The sequence below is a fragment of the Marmota monax genome, unplaced genomic scaffold, assembly GCF_021218885.2.
Source record: "Marmota monax isolate L192 unplaced genomic scaffold, Marmota_monax_Labrador192_F-V1.1 WCK01_AAM20220418_F8-fsc00092, whole genome shotgun sequence".
In the NCBI taxonomy this organism is placed as follows: Eukaryota; Metazoa; Chordata; class Mammalia; order Rodentia; family Sciuridae; genus Marmota; species Marmota monax.
In genome coordinates, this window is record NW_026692583.1 from 2,938,494 (window position 1) to 2,963,061 (window position 24,568).

Sequence of the window (24,568 nt, forward strand, 5' to 3'; positions counted from 1 at the left end):
GATGTGGCTCAAGCGGTAGTGCGCTCGCCTGGAATGCGTGTGGCCCAGGTTCGATCCTCAGCACCACATACCAACAAAGATGTTGTGTCTGTCGAGAACTAACTAACTAAATAAATAAATATTTAAAAAAACAAAACAAAACAAAATAAAGGCATTGTGTCCATGTGCAACAACAACAACAAAAAAAAATTGTCTCTGTTAAATGTAGACTAAGATTGTATGTAATAAATACACAAATATTAATATTTCTTCAAATTTAAATAAATAAAACCCCTCCCATTTCAATAAGTTCATTAGGCAAAAAAAAAAAAAGAGAAAATGAGTTATGTTGAGAAAGTTTCTTTTTATGTGTGTGTTAGAGCCTCTGAGATGCTAACTAAGCAAATACTCTACACTGAGCTACACCTCAGCCCTGAAAAGTTTTCTATTTTTTTTTTTTTTTTAATTATTATTTATTTTTTAGTTCTCGGCAGACACAACAACTTTGTTTGTATGTGGTGCTGAGGATCGAACCCGGGCCGCATGCATGCCAGGCGAGCGTGCCACCGCTTGAGCCACATCCCCAGCCCCCTGAAAAGTTTTCAAAATCAGATTATATTTTATGTCTTTTTCTTTTTTTTTTTTCTCCCCTGGTGAAGGCCATGATAGACTCTCTATTCATGGCTGTATCCCTTGATACCTAGCAGGACCTATACCTAGTAAAACCCACTTGAGGCTAGGCATGGTGGCATACATCTGTAATCCTAAGCCACTCAGGAGAGTGAGGCAGGAAGATTGCAAGTTCAAGGCCAGCCCCAGGAACCTAAGTAAGACCCTGTCTCAAAAAAGGGGGGCGGAAGGGCTGGGATTGTGGCTCAGTGGTAGAGCACTTGCCTTGCAAGTATGAGACACTGCGTTTGATCCTCAGCACCACGTGAAAATAAAGATATTGTGTCCATCTATAACTTTTATATATTTATTTATATATATATATATAAATTCTTTTTTTTTTTTTTTTTTTTTTTGAGAAAAAGGGCTGGAGATGTTGCTCAGTGGTAAATCACCCCTAAGTTAAATTCCTGGTGCAGAAGGAAGAAAGTGAACGGGGGAGGGGAATCACTTGAGGAATTGGCTAAAGCAGAGGTTCATAGAATTCCTGGGGAGATTTTAAAAATATCCACATACCTGGGCTTGTCTTGGATCTCCTGAGTCAGAATCTCTAGGGATAGAGTCTAGCAATCTGTTCATTATAAGCCTGCTTCATCAGTGATTCTTATTTCTTAGTTAAGATAAATTTACCATTTTAACCATTAAAAGTATGCAATTCAGGGGCTGGGGATGTGGCTCAAGTGGTAGCGCTCGTTTGGCATGCGCGAGGCACTGGGTTCGATTCTCAGCACCACATAAAAATAAAGATATTGTGTCCAACTAAAACTAAAAAAATATTAAATAAAAATGTACAATTCAGTGATTTTGAGAATATTGACAGTGTTGTACAACCATTATAACTGTCTAATTCCAGAGTTATTTTCATGATACAAAAAGGAAACTGTATATTAAAAACATTCACTCCTGAATCCTCCCTCCTTCCCTCCAGCCTGCTTTCTGTTTCTGTGTATTTGGCTATTGGAGACATTTCATTATGTGGTCTTTCTGTGTCTTGCTTCTTTGACTTAGCAGACTGTTCTGAGGCTTCATCCTTCTTAATGTCTGAATCATATTCCATGATATGCAGAGGCTGCATTTTGTTTGTGCCTGCATCAGATCATGGACATTTGGATTGTTTTCAATTTTTGGATGTTCTGAATAACTGCTCTTCATGTTCAAGGGGAAGTTTTTGTTTGAATACCTGTTTTCTGTTCTCTTGGGTAGATGGAATTGCTGGGTCACATCATTTAGTTAGATTTTTTGAGAAACTGCCAAAATATTTTTGGCACAAATGGTGCTAAATGGTACATAATGACTGCATCCCATCATTTTATATTCCAGCCTGCAAGGTCAGAATGTAATCTCCACAGTCTTGCCAGTGCTTGTCATTTTCTGTTTTTTTATTGCTGTCGTCTTCCTAGTGGACTGGTATATCATTGTGCTTCTGTTCACTTCCCTTCTGACCAGTAATGTTGAGCATCTTTTCATGAGCTTATTGACCATCTGTATATATTCTTTTTTTAAAAAAATATTTTTTTAAATGGACATATTACCATTATTTTATTTATTTTTTTATGTGGTGCTGAGGATTGAACCCAGTGCCTCACATGTGCTCAAGCGCTCTACCACTGAGCTACAACCCCAGCCCTCAACACTACACACAAATAAATGAATAAAATAAAGATCCATCAAAAACTAAAAATGTATATTAAAAATTTTTTTTAATCCTATATGAATATTTATGCAAAAATTCTCAAGAAAAAACTAGCAAACCAAACCCATCAGCACTGGATTTGGCATTAAAGTAATAATGGCCTCACAAAATGGGTTAGGAAATGTGTCTTCCTCTTCTGTTTTTGGGAAGAATTTGAGAAGAATTGATGTTAACTCTTTTTTATTATTATTATTTTTTATTTTTTTAGTTGTAGTTGGACACAATATCTTTATTTTTTATTTATTTATCTTTATGTTGTGCTGAGGATGGAGCCCAGGGCCTCGCACATGCTAGGCGAGCGGTTTGCTGCTGAGTCACAACCCCAGCCCTGGTGTTAAATCTTTAAAAGTTTGGCAGAGTTGGCTCCTGCCTTTTCCTTGTCACTGCTTCTTTTTGGTTATTGATTCGATTTCTTCCTTCCCTTTCTTGCCTCTTTGATTACTGCTGTACCACCACTTCCTCTTCCTTGTTTTCCACCTCTTCCAATTTCTTTACTTTCTGTAGGTCTGTTCAGATATCTTTTTTGTTGTTGTTGTTAGAGTGGAAGTAAAAGAGTGGAAGTAGAAGTAAAAGACTTCCCCCGAGAGGAAGAAAGGGACCCAAAAGGTGGAAACCCCTCCCTTTTTTTAAAAGCTCCATTGTAAATCTTTTATTTGTTTGTTTGTTTTTTATGTGGTGCTAAGGATCAATTCCAGTGCCTTCTTTTTCTTGGTCAATCTGACTCAGTTTGTTGATTTTGCTAATCTCTTTGAAGGACGAACTTTTATTGATTCTCACTTGCTTTTTAATTCTCTATTTTGTCTCCACTAACATCATTATTTCCTTGCCTCTATTAGCTGTGAGTTTAATTTGCTCTACTCCTGCTAGTTTCTTAAAGTGGAAGATTAGCTTGTTGATTTGAGATCTTTCTTGATCTTTGTTTTGCAATGTGTGCCTTTACAGTTAAAAATTTCCCTGAGAACTGCATCCCATGAATTTTTACCTCATAAATTTCAAAAGTTGTTTGTTAAGTTGTGTATTTATATGTCTCAGAGCATTTTCTAATTTGTCTTGTGATTTTTCCTTTGGTTATTTAAGGGTATGTTTAATTTCCAGGTATTTTTTAATTTCCTCCTGTTGTTAATTTCTAATTTCATTTCATGTAGTCGTTTCATCATTCCATTCTTTTTTTAAGTTTGCTGAGTTGTTTTTCTGTGGTGTGAGTGAAGCCCTAGGTTTAGTCCTAGCACCACACACAAAAAAAGGTTGGGGGCTTGGGTTTTGGCTCAGTGGTAGAGGGCTTGTCTAGCATGTGCGAGGCACTGGGTTCGATTCTCAGCACTGCATATAAATAAGTAAATAAAATAAAGGTCCATGAACAACTAATAAAAATATTTAAAGAAAGGAGGGGAATGTTGGGGTGCCAGCCACAGTGGCGCACACCTGTAATCCCAACAGCTCTGGAGGCTAAGACAGTAGGATCGCAAATTCAAAGCCAGTCTCAGCAATGGTGAGGCCCTAAGCGACTCTGTGAGACCCTGTCTCTAAATAAAATACAAAATAGGGCTGTGGATGTGGCTCAGTGGTTGAGTGCCCCTGAGTTCAATCCCTGGTATCAAAAAGTGTGTGTGTGTGGAGGGGATTTACTGTTATTTTGTAGCCTAACATATGGTCTCTCCTGGAAAATATTACATATGTACTTGAGAATTTGTATTCTGATATCATTGATGATGTGCTTGATAGATGTCTGTTTAGGTCGTCTGGTTCCTTACTGATCTTCTATCTACTATTTTATTGAAAAGTGAGATATTGCACACTCTGAGCTTTTTTTTTTTTTTTTTTAAGAGACAGGGTCTCACTGATTTGCTTTGTGCCTCGCTGTTGCTAAGGCTGGTTTTGAACTCATGAGCCTCCTGAGCAGATGGGATTATAGGTGTGCGCCACCATACCCAGCTCTCTTTAGCTTTTATTGTTGAATTGTCTATTTCTACCTCCGGTTCTGCCTATTTTTAGATTTTGTATATGTTCAGACTTTGTAGTGTATATATGTTTACAGTTATATCTTGATAAATTGATCCTTTCATGAGCATATAATGGCCTTCTTTTTCTCTTATAGCAGTTTTTGAACTAGGTTATTTTGCTTGATTATTAATATAGACACTTAGTTCTATTTTGGTTACTGTTTGCATTGAATATTTTTCTGTCATTTTACTTTCAACCTATTTGTGCCTTTTAATTTAAAGTGAGTCTCTTATATACAGCATATAGTTGGATAATTTTTAAAATCAATTCTGTGAATTTTTTAATTCATTTAATCCATTTATATTCATTGTCACTCAGTGTCATTGAATGTAAATAAAGGACTTGCTTTTAATTTGCTATGTGTTTCTATATATCATACCTTCTTTGAACCACAGTTCCTTCATTATTGCGTTCTTTTGTATTAAATAGATGTTTTCTATTTTCTAGTTCATTATTTTAATTCCCTTGCCATTCTTTCACTCTACACTTTTTGAGTTAGATTTTCTTAGTTGTTATTTTCCTCCCAGTAATTCATAGAGTTCAAACTCTCAGAATCACCAATCTAAAGGATATCAATTCTGAAGCTTTGTAAAGACAGAACTTTTCCACATGTTAGTAACTACTCCCTACTGCAGGAGTGTGGTGCCTGCCATAATGCAGTATATGTCAGGGAGAAAATAAGCTAGAGTGTCATGAGGACGGCCAGAAACCACTCTTCCCAGCAGCATGGTGGGCGTGGTGTGTACAGTGCCATGGTGTTTCTTTTTCAGCTCATCCTTGGAATCCCAGAACAAGCCTTAACCCTCCTCCACATGGCCATTGAGCCCATCCTGGCTGATGGGGCTATCTTGGACAAAGGCCGTGCCATGTTCTTAGTAGCCAAGTGCCAGGTGGCTTCAGCAGCTTCCTATGATCCACCAAAGAAAGCAGAAGGTAGGAAACTGTGCAAAGATTGTTAGGCATTGCTGATTTTCATGAAAGCTTTTAAAATTTAGGACTCAGAAGAGGAAAAGACATTAAAATGGGGACAGTAAGTTCTGAGTATTCACAAATATTTCCTTAAAATTTTATACAGCATTTTAAAGTGCTTTCACCTGCATGTTTAGTAGGAGGGTTAGGGGCAAATGAGTGGTGATTTTAACCTCCAAGGCTTAAAATCTGTTTTAAAACCTTACCAAGGAGGGCTGGGGTTGTAGCTCAGTGGTGGAGTGCTTGCCTTGCACATGTGAGTAACTGGGTTTGAGCCTCAGCACCACATAAATAAATAGATAAAATGTATGGCGTCCATCTACAACTAAAAATATTTTTTAAAAATACTTTACCAAGCGGGCATGGGGTGGCACATGCCTATAATCCCAGGCTGAGGTTGGAGGATCACAGGTTTAAAGCTAGCCTTGGCAATTTAGCAAGGCCCTAAGCAACTTAGCAAGACCTTATCTCAAAAAATAAAAAGGGCTGGGGATGTGACTCAATGGTAAAGTGCCCCTGGGTGAACCCTAGTACCAAAAAAAAGGAAAGAAAAGAAAAATATTGAGTAAATGTGTATGACCTTTTACCCACTCTCTATCAGCTCTGGAGTCCGCCATCGAGAACCTCAACGAAGCCAAGAACTATTTTGCAAAAGTTGACTGCAAAGAGCGAATTAGGGACGTCGTTTACTTCCAGGCTAGACTGTACCACACCCTGGGGAAGACACAGGAGAGGAACCGGTGTGCGATGCTCTTCCGACAGCTGCATCAGGAATTGCCCTCCCACGGGGTGCCTTTGATAAACCATCTCTAGAGAACACATCTCTACTGGCCTATGGCCAGAGTTTAAGACAGACTTTGTGCTCCACCCACCATATCAATGGTGTATCCATGACACCCTGTCTTGTTAATAAACTATGTTCTGATCAGTTGGTCTTTTTTGATTGCTAGAAAGTATGTATTTGTTTTGTTCCCCCTTTTATTTCCTTTTGGTAGCAAAGGACACCAACTTTTTGTTATGTAACAGCTGATTTGCCAACCAATTAGCTCAGGTGTCTGTGATAAGGTTCTCTCTGGGCAGAATTGCCAGTAAATTTTGTTTATTTTTATGTGTTGCTGAGGATCAAAGATGCACAGTGCATCTTTTTTTTTTTTTTTTTTTTTTTTTTGGCTACTGGGGATTGAACCACATTCCCAGCCCTATTTTTTGTATTTTTTATTTAGAAACAAGGTCTCACTCAGTTGCTTAGCACCTCGACATTGCTAAGCTGGCTTTCAATTTGAGATCCTCCTGTCTCAGCCTCCTAAGCCACTGGGATCACAGGGATGTTCCACCACACCCAGCCCTAAATGTATCTTTATATATATATAAATCTGTTTACCACATGTGAACAGAGAGGAGCTACTTGGGGAGTGGGCAGGTCTCCCCAATGGTTTTCATGAGGCTTGGATTTCCTTCTGAGAGGAAGGAAATTTTATGCAGCATATAAAGTGTTTCCACATGCATGTTTGGTAGGAGGGTTAAGGGCAAATGAACGGATTTTCCTTCTCCTTTAGTTGGCCTGAGTGGGCCTGATGGTTCACATGTGCTCATAAGCACATGTCCACCCCGGAGATTAATAAAGACAGGAAGTTAAGGGTGTAGCTCTTACCTAGCATGCAGGATGCCCTAGATGTCATCCCCACCACTGTCAAAAAAAAAAAAATGACTTTCAAAAAATTGTTTTTTAAGGTGGGCGTGGCATGCATGAAATCCCAGCAGCTTGGGGGGCTGAGGCAGGAGGATCATGAGTTCAAAGCCAACCTCAGCAACAGCGAGGCACTAAGCAATTCAGTGAGGTCCTGTCTCTAAATAAAATACAAAATAGGCCTGAGGATGTGACCAAATGGTCAAGTGTCCCTGAGTTCAATCCCTGGTACCCTGCCCCCCCAATTGGTTTTTAGACCAATGATAAGGATCCTATTTCAACCATTTCTTAGGGGTTAGCTTTTTTAAATACCTTTTGTATGGGTATGCTTTTTCTTCTATATTTAACTATATAAATAAGGGGTTTTTGATAAGTCTAGGAATTCATGAAAAGGTGATTATAAATTGAGAAAGGGTTCAAAGCTCAGATGTGTGTAGATATTCTCACCAAACATACGGTGTGCATAATTTACAATTAATCCCTATAGTCGAGCAGGGCCAGTTAGTGCTGTCTGTTCATGAATTTCCTATTGAGTATGAACAGAAAAATGCCTGTATTTCAAGTCCAAGGCTGCAGCTATGCCCATACAGCCCTGATAAAGCAACGAACAACCAACCAAAATTTGCAGCTTTGTCCTTGCCTCTTTTTCAGTTAAATTTAAAGTTTCTAATGAGAAACAGTTTCTCTCCAGAGCTCTTTCTGAAGTAGTGAAAAAAAAAACTCGCATCTATTAGAATGTTTTCTGGCCAAAAGACTTCTGCTCCGGAAACATTTAGTGTGGAGGTAGAAACATTAATTTGGTGTGTTGATGTTTAAAATATTTCTTTACATTTATTTGGAAGTTATATGTTTGTAGGTGATAAAAATTAAAACATTAAAGGCTATATAGGAATAAGTATTCTAGGACATAACTACTATTAGTGATAGTTCTTTTTATATTGTTTCAAATGTTTTTTCTCATCTGGTGTCTTTTGGAGGGATATGGAGTTGCTAGGGGTGGAACCCAGGGCCTCTCATGTGCTAAGCAAGAGCTCTACTACTGAGCTATACCACCTAGACCTATGATGTTATGTTTTTAAAATAATTTTTTAGTTATAGATGAACACAGTACCTTTATTTTTATGTGTTGCTGAGGATCAAACCCAGTGCCTCACACATGCAACGCAAGTGTTCCACCACTAAGCCACAACCCTAGCCCCCATGATGTTATTTTTGATCAATGCATTTTAAGTAAGATCCAATCCAAGAAATGGCTGTAACCACTCTGCCTCTGCAGAATGAGGTCCAAGAAATGGAATCAGGTTGTTAGCTGATCCCACAGGTATCAAATACCAGAAATCACCAAACCCAACCAGGACCAACTGTGGAATTTGTGAGGAACAAAGGAAATAAAAATGTGAAGCCTCTGTTAAAAATGAGAATTTCTTGGCCAGGTACAGTGGCACACACCTGTAATCCCAGTGGCTCGGGAGGCTGAGACAGGAGGATTGTGATTTCAAAGCCAGCTTTAGCAAAAGCAAGGAGCTGGGCTGGGATCGTGGCTCAGTGGTAGAGTGCTCGCTCTGGGTTCTATCTTCAGCAGCACATTAAAAATAAATAAATAAATAAAATGAAAGGTATTATGTCCATCTATAACTAAAAAAAAAAAAAAAAAAGCAAAGTGCTAAGCAACTCAGTGAACCCCTGTCTCTGAATAAATACAAAATAGGGCTGAGGATATGGTTCAGTGGTTTAGTGCCCCTGAGTTCCCTGGTACCCCCTGCCCCACAAAAAATGAGAATTTCAGAGTCAGGTGTGGTGGCATATACCTATAAATCCCAGCAACTTGGGAGGCTGAGGCAGCAGGATCACAAATTCAGAACTAACCTCAGCAATTTAGTGAAGACCCTGACTCAAAATGGGCTGGGGAAGTAGCTCAGTAGTTAAGCACTCCAGGTTCAATCTCTGGTACCAAAAAAAAAAAAAAGTTCTCATATATGGCATGCACACACACAAACCCACACAAAATAATTTCAAAATGGCAACAGTCTTAAGCCAAGTATTGACGCCCTTAAGAGCACAGAGCTCCAAATGGCTGGCACCCACAAACTATCCATGTTTTCAGCTGGCTCCATGTTCATCTTGGCCTGGACGCAAATCTCAAATCCAAAGCTAACAGAGTTGGTCTGTGGTTTCCTGCTGTCGACAGATCTGTTGGCCGGAGCCTATCTTCAGGAGGGAATAGTGGGTTGAATAGAAAGTGGAAATATCAAAGTGACCTCAGAATGCAGAACTTTCTGGGTGGACAGCTAACCAGCATTTTTTTAAAAATTGTAGATGGACACAATATCTTTTATTTTATTAGTGTTTTTTAATGTGGTGCCTGGGATCAAACCCCAGTGCCTCATGCATGCTAGGCAAGTGCTCTACCACTGAGCCACAAAACCAGCCCCTAACTAGCTTTTTTTCTGGTGGAACATTTGGTGGGAGAAGAGAGTAATTATATAATGGTATGGTATAATTATGGATGGGTTAATGGAGGAGTGTAGGAATTGATCATCTGGTTAAAGGGGAAAAGGGCTTGGTTGAAGCTTATTAGCCAGTAGGCATTTGGGTCTATACCAGAGACCTTCAGAATATGTCCTCAAAAGAGGAGAAAAAGGTTTTCTGACCCAAAGGGCATGGTGGGAACTCTACCCAATAGGTTTGGTGTTGAGATTTTCTGGTCCTGAGGTAGATGACAATAGCTAATATTTGCAAATTTTCTTTTCCCATATGAACACAAACCTAAGAGGTGGGCAACAGCATTTAATTCCATTGATAAAGAACCTGGGCATAAGGAGGTTAAGACACTTGCTCAAGCTGTGAACCAGTGGCTCAAAGAGTTGGGATTCTGACCTACTTGGTGTGTCATCTAATCCTGGAGCTGCCTTCTCCTCAAGTTTTAAAAAGTACTAAACAGTTTCTCTGAACATTCTTTTTCAGTTTGTTGAACATCTAATATCATTTATCTAGTACCCAATGTGACCCAGAAAATGTTAAATATTTTCACACATACCATCTTTAATGCTTGTAAACTCAATGCCGTCCCCATCCCCATTTTACAGGTGAGGAAACAGCACTGGAAGTATAGCCTGTCCCAGCCCTCTTAGGGGTAGGGACCAGAATGAAGATCATGTTGTAGTTATTAGAGGCTCCACAGGCTATCCTCTTTCACCACTGGGCTGCCTTTACAATCACCTAAATGTCTGGGATATTTATACTTGTTTTGAGTGTTTGAATGCCCTGACATTTTGGGTATTTTCATTTTGTTTTGGTACTGAGGATTGAACCCAGGGATGCTTTACCACTGAGCTACATCTCTAGCCCCCGCCCTTAAATATTTTTTATATTTGTTAATGGACTTTAATTTATTTATTTAAATGCAGTGCTGAGAATTGAACCTAGTGCCTCACATATGCTAGGCAAGTGCTCTACCACTGAGCTCTTTAATTTTTTTTTAATATATATATTTTTTTAGGTATAGATGGACACCACACAACGCCTTTATTTTTATGTGGTGCTGAGGATTGAACCCGGGTCCTGCCTGTACTAGGCGAGCGCTCTACCACTGAGCCACAATCCCAGCCCAAGCCTCTTTAATTTTTTTTTTTTTTAAAGAGAGGAGGGGGAGAGAGAGAGAGAGAATCTTTTTTTAAAAATATTTATTTATTTTTTTTTAGTTTTCGGCGGACACAACGTCTTTGTTTATATGTGGTGCTGAGGATCGAACCCGGGCCGCAGGCATGCCAGGTGAGCCCGCTACCGCTTGAGCCACATCCCCAGCACAAGACTTTTTAATTTTAAGACAATCTTGCTAAATTGTTGAAGCTGGCCTTGAATTTGCAATCCTTCCATCTCAGCCTCCTGAGTTGCTGGGATTGGTTCTGGATGTTCAAGGCCAGGGAGGTAGAACACAGAAGAGCACAGGAAGGAAGGACAAAGCCTGGACAGGAGATCATGATGCCATTCTAGTGGGCAAGACAATTTTCAAGTCTTACATTTCTGCCTCCTCCCTGTATTGTTCAAGTTTTCTTTAAAAAATAGCATTCAGAAGCTTTGTTTACTTATTTTCTTGACAATCTATGTTGTCAGGACAACAAGATCTGTTTGCTTAGAATAGGATTTTCTGGTATTTTTGGAGGGGGAGACCCAAAAAGCAAAGCTAATTTTTATGATCCTATCTCTAAGAAGAAAATGGTTTCTTTGTGTGGGATGATTCCTATCCTAAGAGGGGCTCAATGTCAATGACAGGCAATTATGATGTTCTGTACTTTGTTCTAATTCACTTTAATAAAAAAGGCACATAAATTGATGGGATTTTTAGCCCTGTGCTAAGTATATTAATAGCAGCATTGAGCACTTATGTGCTAGGCCCTGAGCTAATATCTTTACACACATTATTGGTATTTAAACCCCACGCCAAGCCTGTGAGCTAGGTACTATTATTATCCCCATTTGACAGCAGATGAAACCAACCTGGGAGAGATCATCTCACTTGCCCAAACTCACAGAGCTGGTAACTAATGGATCTGGGATTTGAACTGAGTCCGTCTGACTCCCAAATCACACCTTTCAATCACAATGTTGAGAGCAAACAAATGTTTTGGGTATTGTACCTGCCTAGATGCCAGATTTTTATAGCTCTATTGGCAAGTCAGAACCCCGAGTGAGACTGGAGGTGCAGCTCAGTGGTAGTACACTTGCCTAGCATGCAGAGGCCCTGGGTTCCATCCCCAGCACTACAAAGAAACAAAAAAGCAAGTCAAGAAGAAAAGAATCAAGATGGTAGCTGAGCATTAAATAAATGGTACAGTCTTTAACTCAGTAGATCAGAGAGACAGAGAAGTCAAGGAGGGCCTGGGTCATAACATTTCAGGAAACTTCCAAGAGGAAGTGAATCTTGGACTCGGGTTTAAATTTTTACCTGCACTTTTTATCCTTTCTTACTTGGTTTTTAAGTTTATACAGATATATTCTTGTCTATTAGCTACAGTGTTGAAATGAAACATAGGACATTTAGTAACATAATGTAAGTACATGGAATTGCATATTTTAACAAATAACAGGAAAAAACACCAAAATCTATTTTGGTTAAGTATGGTTGCCAAAGTATTTCTTGCCCATGGTCCAAATCTGGCACACTACTCATTTTTTTTTTTAAAGACCAGCTAATAATGGTTTTTACATTTTAAATGGTTGAAAACCAAAACAGTAATTTTTTTACTTTTTTTCTTTCCCAAATAGTAATATTTTATGATGTGAAAATTACGTAAAATTTAACTTTCAGCATTTATAAATAAAGCTTTATTGGGACCCATTATACCTCTTCATGTACCACTATCTGTGGCTGTTAGTTGAGCCATTTTCTTGGATAGTGTATGGCCTACAAGCCTGAAATGCTTCCTAACTGCTCTTTACAGAAAAGGGTTTGCTGATCTCTACCTTAGAGTTATAAATGTTCCAAGGGTTGGAATTCCCCACCAGCCCTAACACATACTTTTTGGGGAAAAAATCATACATACACACACACACACACACACACACACATATGGCCAGTTGTGGTTGTGCTCACCTGTCATTCCAGCGACTTAGGAGCTGAGGCAGGAACACCTCAAATTTGAGGCCCTGTCTCCTGAAAAGTAAGCTGGGCATAGTGGCACATGCCTGTAATCCCAGAAGCTCAGGAGGCTGAGCAGGGGGATCTCAAGTTCAAAGCCAGCCTCAGCAGCTTAGGGAGGCCCTAAGCAACTTAGTGAGACCCTGTCTCTAAATAAAATAAAAAGGGCTAAGGATGTGGCTCAATGATTAAGCATCCTGGGCTCAATCTCCAGTACCAAAAAAAAATAAAATAAAATAAAAATACAGAATTATGCATTCACCATTCAGAACTGATTGTTGGTAATATTTTGTCATTTGTTTCATATGCATTTATAAATAAAAGGAATGAAACTTCACAATGTTCCTCACACTCCCTGTCCCATTCTCTGTCCCCCTGCCACCTTTTTTTTTTTTTTGGTGCTGGGGATCAAATCCAGAGCCTTCTGCATAAGAGTCTAAAATGACAACCCCAGTCCTGTACTTCCTTCTTTGTGGCAGACTGTCATGAATTTAATATTCATTCCTTTTGTCTTTCAAAAAAATCTTGTATGTAAGCATGCGTACGTAAACAACACAGTGTGGGTTTAAAAAATATATACATAAATTGTGCATCATACCGTATTTTTTTTTGGGGGGGGGGGTACTGGGGATTGAACTCAGGGGCACTCCACCATTGAGCCACTTTCCCAGCCCTATTTTGTATTTTATTTAGAGACAGGGTCCCACTGAGTTGCTTAGGGCCGTGCTTTTGCTGAGGCTGGCTTTGAACTCGTGATTCTCCTGCCTCACCCTCCGGAGCCTCTGGGATTACAGGCACAGGCCACCTAGCCATGACATCATACTGTATTCTGTAGTTTGCTCTTGTACTCAACATTTTGTGTGTGTGTGTGCTCTCTTCCTGTTGGCACAGATAAGTCTAACACACTCCTTTTAACTGTAGTATGCCACCAAATGACTGTAAGAAGTTTATTCATTCCTTAGAATTCACATTCAGGAGGTTGTGGCCAGGTTTTTGCTCTTACCAAGTGCATCAGAAGAGGTGGTCATCTCATTGGAAGGCTTGTTGGAATCTTTGTCATCTCTTTGGAATTTTTTTGTGTCTGTGCAGCCTAGAAATACCAGAGAAGCTTAGCAGAAGGGGTCTGGAAATCCATCCACTTGTCAAGAGAGCATTGAACCTTTAGTTTGTGCTTGACTCTCCTCTGAACTCAATTTTTTTTTTTTTTCTGTACCGGGAATTGAACTCTGGAGCACTCAACCACTGAGCCACATCCCCAGCCCTATTTTGTATTTTACTTATTATTTTATTTAGAAAAAACAGGGGGTCACCAAGTTGCTTGGCGCCTCGCCTTTGCTGAGGCTGGTTTTGAACCCACAATCCTCCTACCTCAGCCTCCCGAGCCGCTGGGATTACAGGCGTGTGCCACTGCGCCCTGCTTGAACCCAATTCTAGATTTCCCTTTCGGCTGTTCGGCAGGATCGTCAGGGTTGCCAGATCTCCCAAGGCCAGCGGGCCAGGGATCCCACGAAGTCCCACCCGCTGTCTTCTCCTGGCCCTGCTGTTACCTAGCTGGGAGACTAAACACATTTAAAGGTTCCAGCAAAGTCGGGCACCACAAAGGGGAGAGTGGATGGGAAGAGAATGTGTTTCACAATCATTTCTAAATAGTCTCGTGGAAAAACCAGGACTTCGACGGTTGCCTGGAGTTGGTGCATCCGGGTGGAGGGGGATTAGGAGAGAACGTCCCTCAGCCTTTAGGGCCGGCCTGGGAGCACTGGTGGGCTGAGGCGGCTGCAGAACGGGGCTTCCCCAATGGGTGGGCCCCGAAACCCGGGCCGCATCCGTCGCCCGGGCCTAGTGCCGGGCCGCAGGGCAGGACCCTGGGTCTCCCCGCGGGCTGGGGAAACTTCCTGACACTTGGCCGCCGCCCTGCGGTCCGGGCGCTTGGCTGAACAAAGAGAGCGCTGGGAGCGCACCCCGCTGGCCCTGGGGGCCTCGGCCTCGGAGGGGCGACCCGGGCAGGTGCGCGCTGCGGGCGGGGGCAAGGTAGCAGCGCCGCGCGCCCGAGCGCCGGGCTGGCCTCTCCGCGCTCCCGCGGCGCCACCGGCCGGTTCCGCTGAGGGCCTCCCTTCGCTCCGCTCCCCTCCGCCTCGGCCCTCCCCTCCGCTCCCCGCGCGTGGCCCAGCGGCGGGCGCGCGGCCCCCGCAGGACTCCAGCGGCCGCGGCCAATCGGCTCGCAGCCCGAGGCAGCGCCGCGCCCGCGCACAGGCCGGGCGGCTCCTCCGCCCCCGCCCCGCCCCGCCCGCCCGGGCCGCGGAGAGGAGCGCGCCGCTACGCCGAGCAAGCCGCGCCGAGCGGAGCCCAGCCGGGGGCGCTGAGCGCGGGAGGCGGCGGCGCGGAGCCCAGGTGAGCGGGCGAGGGGGGGGCCGGGCCGGGCGGGGGACGCCGCCGCCGCCGCAGCCCCGGACGCCCTCGTCCTCCCGCGGCGGGGACCACCGCCCGGATTTAGACAAAGCGGGAGGCCGGTCCCGGGTGCCCGGCACCGAGGGGACCGCACGTGCGCCGCCCCTCGCCCCGCCACGTGGAGGGATGCGGACCCCCGCGCCCCTTTCCCAGCGTCTTCGGAGAGGCCGGGGCCTCGGTGGCCTCTGTCTGGGCCGCGCCCGTCCCGGTGGCAGGGGCAGTCCGGGAGTTTGGTGCTGAGGTCACCGGGCCGGGGCTGTCGGGGGTCGTGGGGGCGGCCTAGGCCCCCGCCTCTCGTTGACAGGTGGGGACACCCGGCCCTGCGCGGGAGGGGGCCAGCGGACCTGCAGCATCCCCACCCCCGCAGCCCGCAGGTCTCACAGGTCTCGTGGGCAACCCAGGCCCTGGTGACTTGGGCGCCAGGTGGCAGAACGAGAGACAGGCGTGGTGGGGTCCCGGGGGACCTTTGCTGCTCTTCAGTGCGCTCTTTGACCATCCCCACCCCAGCCGGTACCTCACGGGTCGAATTGGTCCTTTTGACCTAAATTTACCTCCGAGCTGCAGCATACTGTGAATGCGGAGAAGCGCCCACCCCGGCACCCTCCTGGTCCGGGGCGCCGGGCCCAGCCGGGCTCTGCACCCGGGTGCAGCCTTTTCGGGTGCAGCGTTTTCTGGCTTTCCTTACCCGCTGCCTGCCGGGTTTGGGAAGTGGGGTGTTTTCACAGCTGTGGCTGTGCTCACTTGGTGCTGAGAGGTGGCACCTGGGCCCCTCCTGGATGGAGCCTGGGTAGGGGCATGTCAGTGCCAATATCATGAGGGGCAGACTGGCCTGGAATGGGACAAGCTGTGCTCACCTGCCTACAGGCAACTTTTGCCTTCTTCGGCCTGGCTAGTCCTAGAGCAGAAACTTCAGGTGCCCTGGGTCTGTGCTGCCATTACTCTTCCTCCCCTGGCTCTGTCCCCAGAGAAGAGAGGGGAGGGTGTCTGTCCCTGAAGCTCCTTTGTTCCTTGGAAGGGGCAGGGGCTGGAGATGTGGCTCAGAGGTAGAGTGCTTGCCGAGCAGGCAGGAGGCCCAGAGTTCTATCCCTGACACCACAAATTAAAACCAAAACCTGCAATTTCAGAATGAATAGAATGCATACCATATAAACAGCTTTTAGGTGAATCCCAGACCCTCCTTCCAGATTAATAACTTCATTTGGTGAGCTCCCACCTAGGATAATAGTAATGTTAATAACTTTTTCTCTCAGTGCTGGGGATTGAACTCAGGGATTGGAGCAAGCTAAGCTTGCACTGTACCACCAAGCTACACGCTCACTCCTAATAATGAGCATTTACTGAGTTCTTGCTCTGTGCGAGATCCTATGCTACATGCTGCCTGCATTATCTCATGTATTGACTACCCAAATCCTTCAAGGCAGGAATTTTTATTCCCATTGTAGAGATGAGTAAATTGAGGCTTACAAAGAGAGGTTAATTAACTTTCCCAGGGTCACACAGCCAATGCAGGTATATCAAGATTACCACCTATTCTAGAGCAGAGGCTTTTACAAGACTTCCTGGATGTGAGTAGGCCAGACTTGTTTACCAAGCAGCAGGTGAGGACCCAGATCTAAGCAGGCCCCGTGGTGATGCCCATGGCCTCAGGCTTGTCTTTGCCTCCAGGTTGTTAATGGGCTGATAGCCAAATATATTCGCTAATAATTATGCAGTAGTTCAAATCAGGGGAGAGGTGCCACCCTCCTGGTGAGCATCTGGGAGTGTGGGGGACCTCTGGTTGTCAGAACGTTGCCAAGCACTCCTGGCTTTTGGTAGGCAGCAAGTGGGGATTCCAACTGTCCGCTAAGCAGATCAGTGCCCCAGCTCTAAATGGCAGTAGTTCCACGGTTGAGAAACCACAAACAAGAAGTGCTGGGGGACTGGGCTGGCCGAGCAGGGGCCCTGGGAGTCCTGGAGAAATTTCTTCTGGTGGGTGTGAATCTGGGCAGGCTCCCTGAGGGAGGTGTCATGTGTACTGAATCTGGAAGAATGGACTGGAAAGTGGAGATTGGTTCAGAGTAGAACTTGGGGACCTCAGCCTGGATGAGGAAGGAGCTGCCCAGGCAACTTGCAGTGGGAACGGCCACGCCAGGTGGGGCAGGCAAGCCTGAGTTCATGGCATTTTAGCTCAAATTTTAACATGGGCCCTAGAGTCACCCTGTTCAGAGAGGCTGAGTCACTTGCTCAGGGTCACCTGCCACCCTCTTCCCTCCCCAACACGCCTCCTCCTGGCGGCTAGGGGAAGCATGTGGATCTCATTTCCTCTTGCCATCCAGGGGATTTGGGGCAAATGCTATTTCAGATTTTCCTTTGAGTCAGAGCCTCTTTTCCTCAGATGTTTTTCCTTCCGTGGCTGCTCGCCTTTGGGCGGGTTAGAGAAGCTGGAGGTGGGTTCAGGGGGCAGCTCAGCGCTGCAGTGACCTTCACCCCAGGATTTTCTTGGAAGTTGGGAAATGGCATCTGCCCGTCCCCTCCCCTCCCCCTCCCTCTCCTCCCCCTCCCTCCCCTCCCCCTCCCCCTCCCTCCCCTCCCCCTCCCCCTCTCCTTCTCCTCCCCCTCCCCCCTCTCCTTCTCCTCCCCCTCCCCCTCTCCTTCTCCTCCCCTCCCCCTCCTGCCAGGGATTGGACCCAGGGCCTCACTCCCATTAAGCCATGCTCTTTCCACTGACCTACATCCCCGGCTCTTTCTTTTAAAGTAAAGGAAAAATTCCTGTAGCATAAATCTAACCATTTTAAAGTGAACAATCAAGTGGCACTTTAAGACATTCATGGTGCCAGGCCACCATCAACCTGTGTAGTTTCAGAACATTTTCATCATCCCCAAAGAAAACCCTGTACTGTAGAGCAGCCCCTTCCTGTTCCCAGTGCCCCTGCCCCAGCCCCGCCCTGGCCCCCACCGACCCATGTTCTGTCTTTAGGATTTGGTTGTTCTGAATTTTTCACACAGTGGATCATATAACTTGTTGTACTTGGTGACTGTCCATGAGAACCCAGTCCCCTCCAGCCCTCGGCCCCCTGAGTCCTCAGGTGCGCCTTCTCAGGACACTCAGATTTCACTCCGTCCTGGTGATTCCTTCGGTGATTTTGTGGGTCTGTATTTCGAGAAACTTCTTCCAGAGAAGTAACAACTCAAAGTAGAGAAAACCTCACCAGATGGCCAGTGCCAGAAGCTGTGGCCAGGTGTGGAATGTCCCGGGTCTTCCCAGGTGGTGGTGCTGGGAGGCACACCATGGAAGCCCTGGGACCACACCATGGAGGCCAGGCTGCTCCTCTGGCCTCCTGTGAAGATGGGAAGGGGTCCCGGAGAGAAGGGGGACCATGGCTTTGCGTAGTGGTCTCTGTGTGCTGGGCACTTTTCTAGAGAAGGGCTACTCTACAGGCCCAAGGTCCCCTGGGATCTGTGTAATTTGCTGACACCTCTTCCCATCCTGAGCTCTCAGGTGCCTGGGCTTCTTATGCTGGTAGATCATGTCCTTTTCTCTCGGGTGGAGCCAGGAGGTAAGCATGGGGACCATCTTTACATCATTTTGCTATATATATATAATTTTTTTTTGCAAAAAAAAAAAATAAGGTTTTAGATTATTATTTTTCTTTCCTCCCTGATGGGCCTCGATAATGACAAAAATCCTTTCTTTATTTTTTTAAAATCTTTTTTTTTTAGATGGACACAACACAATGCCTTTATTTTTATGTGGTGCTGAGAATTGAACCCTGGTCTCGCCTGTGCTAGGCGAGCGCTCTACTGCTGAGCCACAATCCCAGCCCAAAAAGCCTTCTTTAAACTGAGGCGAGCGCTGAGACTTGGGAAGCCCCCAGGCCCCTGGTTCCCTGCCTGGATGTCAGTGATCAAAATCGGGAAGGGATCATCTTAGCCACCACTGTTTTTGGTTTTAGTCGTGTTTGTTGTTGCTGATTTTTTTTTTTCCCAATTACGAAACATTTTAAGCAGTGAAAAAAAGCCAGAGTTTTGTTTGGGTTGGTTTTTTGGAGTGGCTTATATTTTGCAAGACTAAACAGAGCCCAGGAAGTGACAGGGGCAGGCAGGGCAGGGTGCTGCCTCTCTGCAGCCCTGGCTCTGGAACCTTGATGATGATCCATGATCATTCAGTCAATTGCCTCTATTTGGGGGGTCTGGTGACCAAATTCTGCCCTGGGGAACTGAGGCACACTGGGACTTGGTCCCTGGCCCCAAGGAGCTTCCAGGTTAGTGGTCTGTGAATTGTTGGGGAGCCCTTTGGAAAAGAAAAACCTCTTTTCCCTTTGGACAAGGAGAGAAAGAAACTTAGAAGATTCTGTGGTGCCCCCACCCCCACCTCATCCTGGAAGCCGCTATTTTTATGTTGCCTCTTTTATCCTGGTGGCTTCTGTAAATAGTTGAGAGATGGCAGTTGCAGAGATAAAAATGCTAATTCCAACCTGGAAAGGAGATGGATGGTCCCTTAAGGAAATGGGGGTGGTGGAGCAGGGGCCAAGATCTTACCCCTCTGCCCCCTTGTCTCTGGCAGGTGGTAGGAACTGAGCCCATGGGGGAGGGCTTAGTGGGTAGTGTGTGAGACACACTTCTGTTGGAGGAGTTTAAAGGGGGTTAGGTGTGGGGGGCAAGAAGGGGAGCACATTCCCCTTTGAGCTTTTGAAAGTGCATTGGGCGCCCAGCCTGGTGACACCTGCCTGTAATCTCAGCCCTGGAGGCTGAGACAGGAGGATTGTAAATTCAAGGCCAGCCGGAGCCATTTAGCAAAGCCCTAAGCAATTTAGCCGGAGACCCTTTCTCAAAATAAAAAATAAAAAGGACTGGAGATGTGGTAGAGCATCCCTGAGTTCAATTCCCAGTACCATATTAAAACAAAACAAACAAACCTGGGGTATTGTTTTCAAGGTTCATTGGGTAGAGAATTTACTTAGGTTCCTCCCAGACGTTTTCTCTGGCCTCCAGTTCTAGGTGTGGGGGACGGAGTCGGCCCTGCAGATCTGGTTCCAGGGGCCCTCCTTGCCCTCTCTGCTGGGGTAGTTTGTGCTGGAGGCAGGGAGGGAAGGATCTAGATTAAGCTTCACTCCCGAAAGGCAGGGAAGGAGAGGGAGAGGGCCTGTGGGTGGGCAAGGCACGGATGCCCGTGGGCTCCAGGCTGGCCCCCTCTGTCTCTGATTTGCCAGGTTGCAGAATGTTAGAGAGGAAGTCTTTTTCTTTCCATTACAAATTGAAATTCCATTTGTTTCTCTGCTGCTTCCTTGGGTTCCTTGGAAGACAGGGAGGAATTCTGTGGGAGAAGTGGAAGGCATGGGAAGGGCCCCTCCTGCCACTGCCTCTCCCTTCCCATACTTAGCCACTCAGTCCTACGTCCTGGATCGTCAAGGCTGGGCCACCTGTGTACACCTAGCTTTTGATGCCTGACTCAGACTGGCCCCTTCTTCTAATGATACTTAATTATAGACCAAATCAAGTGTCCTTAGTTGCACTGGGCTGCAGGGTCAGTACCCCTGGTTGTTGTTGGGCCTAGCCCTGGGCCTGCCCAGTGCATTGGCCAGGTGGCCTCCCCTTTTCAGGTCTCAGAGTCCCTTCTTGGCCTTTGGTTCTTGGCCTTTGGTTCATCGATTGCAGGAGCTGTGTGAGTGCGTGAAGGCTCTTGAGACACAGGGAGGCAAGGGTGTGAGATCACCTGCATGCCACTTGTTTGGTCTCCTAACAAGGGATGCATCTGGACAAAGGTTTGAAGAGATGAAGAGAGCTAAGTTAGCGTGGTGGGATTAAAGATTTAAAAAGCCCAAACTTGTTTTAATATAAATTAAACCCAGTTGAGGAGGTTTGACTTGATACCTGCTGAAGTTCTTTCTTGGCTTCTGGTTAGTGATCGAGCACACCTGTACCCTCTGGAGACATTAGCTGGGCGATCATGGGCTAGTCACTCAGCCTCTCTGTGCTTCAGCTTCCTCACTGGTGAACAGGGATCATAGCAGTGCCTAACTCTCAGAAGGTTACAGTGATAGAGGCTTAGAACAGCCCCAAGCAGCCACCAGGTTCAGCCATAACTACATCTACAGCCGTGGCATGCCGTGCTGCCATGACCTCGGGGTCTAGTGTTGAGCGTGTTAGCCAGTTCCTTTCCCTCATTTTCTTTATCAGCCCTTCCCTTTACAACCTTGATTCTTTTTTCTTTAAGATTAAAAAAAAAAAAAGTCTTGGAAAGTATTAGCTTCTGCCTGTCAAGATGAAGGTTGTCCCTGGGTTGCCAAGGAACTTACTTATGCCTAGCAGTTTGGCCTAAAGAGGGGCTTAGGATGTAAGGAACTGAATATCTGCAGGAAGCTTAGTGAAGAAGCTTTTCTGTCAATCAACTCTGTCACTTGTAGGTCAAGATCTTTGGTTTCTGCTGGGTGCCGTTGCGCATGCCTGTAATCCCAGTGGCTTGGAAGGCTGAGGCGGGAGGATGGCAAGTTCAAAGCCAGTCTCAGCAATTTAGCAAGGCCCTAAGCCACATAGCAAGGCCCTAAGCAACGTAGCAAGACCCTGTCTCTAAATAAAATTTTAAAAAAGACTGGGAATGAGGCTCGGTGGTTAAACGCCTCTTGGCTCAATCCCTGGTAACAGGGAAAAAAAAAAAAGAACTTGGTTCATGACAGAAAGCTAATCATAAATAGGCTTAAGCAAAAATGGGAATATATTGGCTCAGGCAGTTAAAAACTCCTGGGATATATGGCTTCAGGCATGTCTGTGCCAAATCAGTTCTTCTCCATCTATTGCCTCTCTTTTCTCCCTGTTGACTTCATTCTGAGGCAGAGTTTCCCCATCCCCTGGTTACTGTAGAAAGAGGGACATTCTTTTCAACACTTCCCCCCAAAATCCCAGAATAAGACCCAATAGATTTGAGTTGGATCACATATATAATCTTGATTCAATCGCTTGACCAGAGCTGGTGCCAGACTGGCCAGGGTTGAGTCATGTGTGAATCCTGAAGCTGGTGGTGGGGTCAGCTCCACAGGCCACTTCTCATATGGAGGGATGGGTCCCCAGACATAAATGGGGCTGCTATTCTCAGACTACTGGAATGTAGACTCTACGCCAGCTAAGAGCACTTCTGACCTTCTGAGTGGCCTTGGGACAGATGAAATATACGATAACTTCCAGCTAATATTTATCAAATGCCAATGGTGTCCTAGAAAGTTCTAGGCCCTGGAGTTCAGCAATAGACAAGAGACAAAGCCACGCTCTCTCCAGTTACTTGGGAGTCTCTGCCTCTTCCTGTGCGTTCCTTCTCCGAGCTGTTGAGGCAGGACACCTTTGCTTTTTCCCCCTTTGGACACAAGCTGAGGTCCCAGGAAGATAGAGGTGTGGGCCACGTGTTCCCCTTGGTTGGGGATTCTGACCCAGCCTGAGATTTATTCAGGGTACAATATGTGGCCATCCCCAGACTGTCCCTGTAATGTTTAGTCCTTTCCTGAGAAATTAGATCAGGACAGAGGAGTAGCTCACTGCTTGAGCACTTGGCTCGAATGCCCGATGCCCCGGGTTCAAGTCCCTGCACCTCAAAACAAAACTAAACAAAACTCAGAGCAATTTTACTCTGCCTGGAACCATCGTGTGACTTTAGACAAATTAGTAAATCATCACAAGCCTCCATTTTCTCATCGGCAAAATGAGATGTTTGGGGCAGGTGACCATGGAGACATGCCCTTGTAACATTGTCATCCAGTGACCCTCAAAGCAGGGGCTGCAGACTCAGAAACCTGTAAGGAAGGTCATGGGACCTAGGATAAGGAAAGGGCACAGGGCGTGGCCTGCAGCCTGACATTGGGGTGGGGTACTGGGGGATGTAAGTTCTGTGACTCTCTGGTGAGTGTTTCTCTGGCCAAAGCTGCCAAGAGCTGGGACCCAGCCTATTACTATCAGAGTGTCTGATGCTTTTAGAGATTTTGGAAATTTTGTTTTGCTCCTTTTTTTTTTTTTTTTTTTAGCAGTGCTGGGAATCCAACCCAAGGCCTCATGTGTGCCAGGCAAGCGCTCTACCATTGAGCTACATTTCTAGCCTTAGATTCTGGAAATTCTGATTTTTATCTGAAATCTCCTAGCTCTGGAATGTTGGCCTTCTCAATCCAATAGTTTTAAACATGGTGCATGCCAAGCAAAACATATCAGTAGCCAGATGTCACTTGAGAGTCACCATTTGCATTATTTGTGCTCTAGGAACCGTGATGGGTCTGTGCACTCAAAAGCCAGAGATCTCTTTCCTGCTGTCTCATGTGGGAAGACCTTTGTCTTTGGGCACTGTGAGTTTCGGTGCCCCTCAACTCAAAAGTGTTTTAAGGAGCCAGGTGCCATGGTACAGGCCTGTGATCCCTGCAACTAAACTGGCTGACACAGGAGGATCGCAGATTCAAAGCCAGCCTCAGCAACTGCGAGGCACTAAGCAACTCAGTTGAGACCCTGTCTCTAAGTAAAATACAAAATAGGGCTGGGGATGTGGCTCAGTGGTTGAGTGCTCCAGAGTTCAATCTCTGGTACCAAAAAACAAATGTGTTTCAAGGAGAGAAGGTGCATGAGCCCTTGTCACTGGATCTGATAAGACTCTGAACCAGGGTGCAGAACCTGGAATATTCCACCACTGCCCGAGCTGACATGGCCGAGCTTCTCAGGCTCGAGTCTCCCTGCGGAGGCAGCTAGCTTCTTGGCTCCCCGGGCAGGTTGGGTGCTGGGTGCTGTCCCGGGGCTGCTACACAGAGTCCGAGGCCCGGATGGCTTAAGCAGCAGCAGTGCACTGTCTCCCGTGCTGGAGGCTGGAAGGCAGAGGTCTGAGCGGCAGCTGAGTTTGTCCCTTCACGGGGATGTGAGGGAGGGTCCTGTCCTCCCTTGTCCTGCTTCTGGTGGGTGCTGTTGGTCTCCGGCATCTTGTCCTGCAGAAGCATTCCCCCACCCCCGTCTTTTGTCCACATTTCCCCTTTTTCCTGAGTACCTGGGTCCTGTTAGCTTAGGGCTCACCCAGAGGCCCCCATTTTTACTTAAATGCCTTTGTAAATACCTGCCTCCCTGTAAGGCCACATTTTGAGGGACCGAGGGCTCCAGCTCCAGCATATCTTTTCTGGGGGACACAGTCACCTGATGGCAAGGTCTGAGAGGTGGCTGTGGCTCTGCCTGACTGCCCCTCTGCTCTCCTCCTCAGCTTCCTATGAGCTCTGGCCCTGCCAGCCTCCCTGTCCTCTCTGGCTCTGCTCCTGGGCTCCTGTCCAGCCCCACTGGACCCCTTTCGGGTCCCTCCACTCTCCCACCTCTCTCTGGCTATGGGGCCTATTCAAGCTGTTTCCTCTGCCTGGACCAAGTTCTGCCCCCTCGGCACCTGCTCTGCCTGTGGGGCTGCTGGTTTCCCCAGGAAAGGCCTTCCCTCCCCTGCTTCCTGAAACACTGCCCTGGGCCCCTTGCCCTGCCCCGGGCATTCCCCCAGGGTGTGTTCATGGAATCACGG

The 24,568-nt window shown here is 45.9% G+C and overlaps 1 protein-coding gene across 14 annotated transcripts in view; it reads left to right on the plus strand.

Annotated features, from left to right (window-relative positions):
• Positions 1-24,568, plus strand: part of LOC124093606 (anaphase-promoting complex subunit 5) — a 94,483-nt gene that overhangs the window by 33,721 nt on the left and 36,194 nt on the right. For 11 of the 14 annotated variants that reach the window (XM_058579865.1, XM_058579863.1, XM_058579856.1 and 8 more), the window contains one exon: positions 10,700-10,769. In XM_058579865.1, the coding sequence (XP_058435848.1) occupies positions 10,700-10,769 (70 nt within the window). Of the gene's footprint in view, positions 1-5,112; positions 5,276-5,912; positions 6,240-10,699; positions 10,770-14,916; positions 15,025-24,568 lie in introns of those variants that run through there. The other 3 variants (XM_046446137.2, XM_046446138.2, XM_046446140.1) reach the window with 2 other exon arrangements.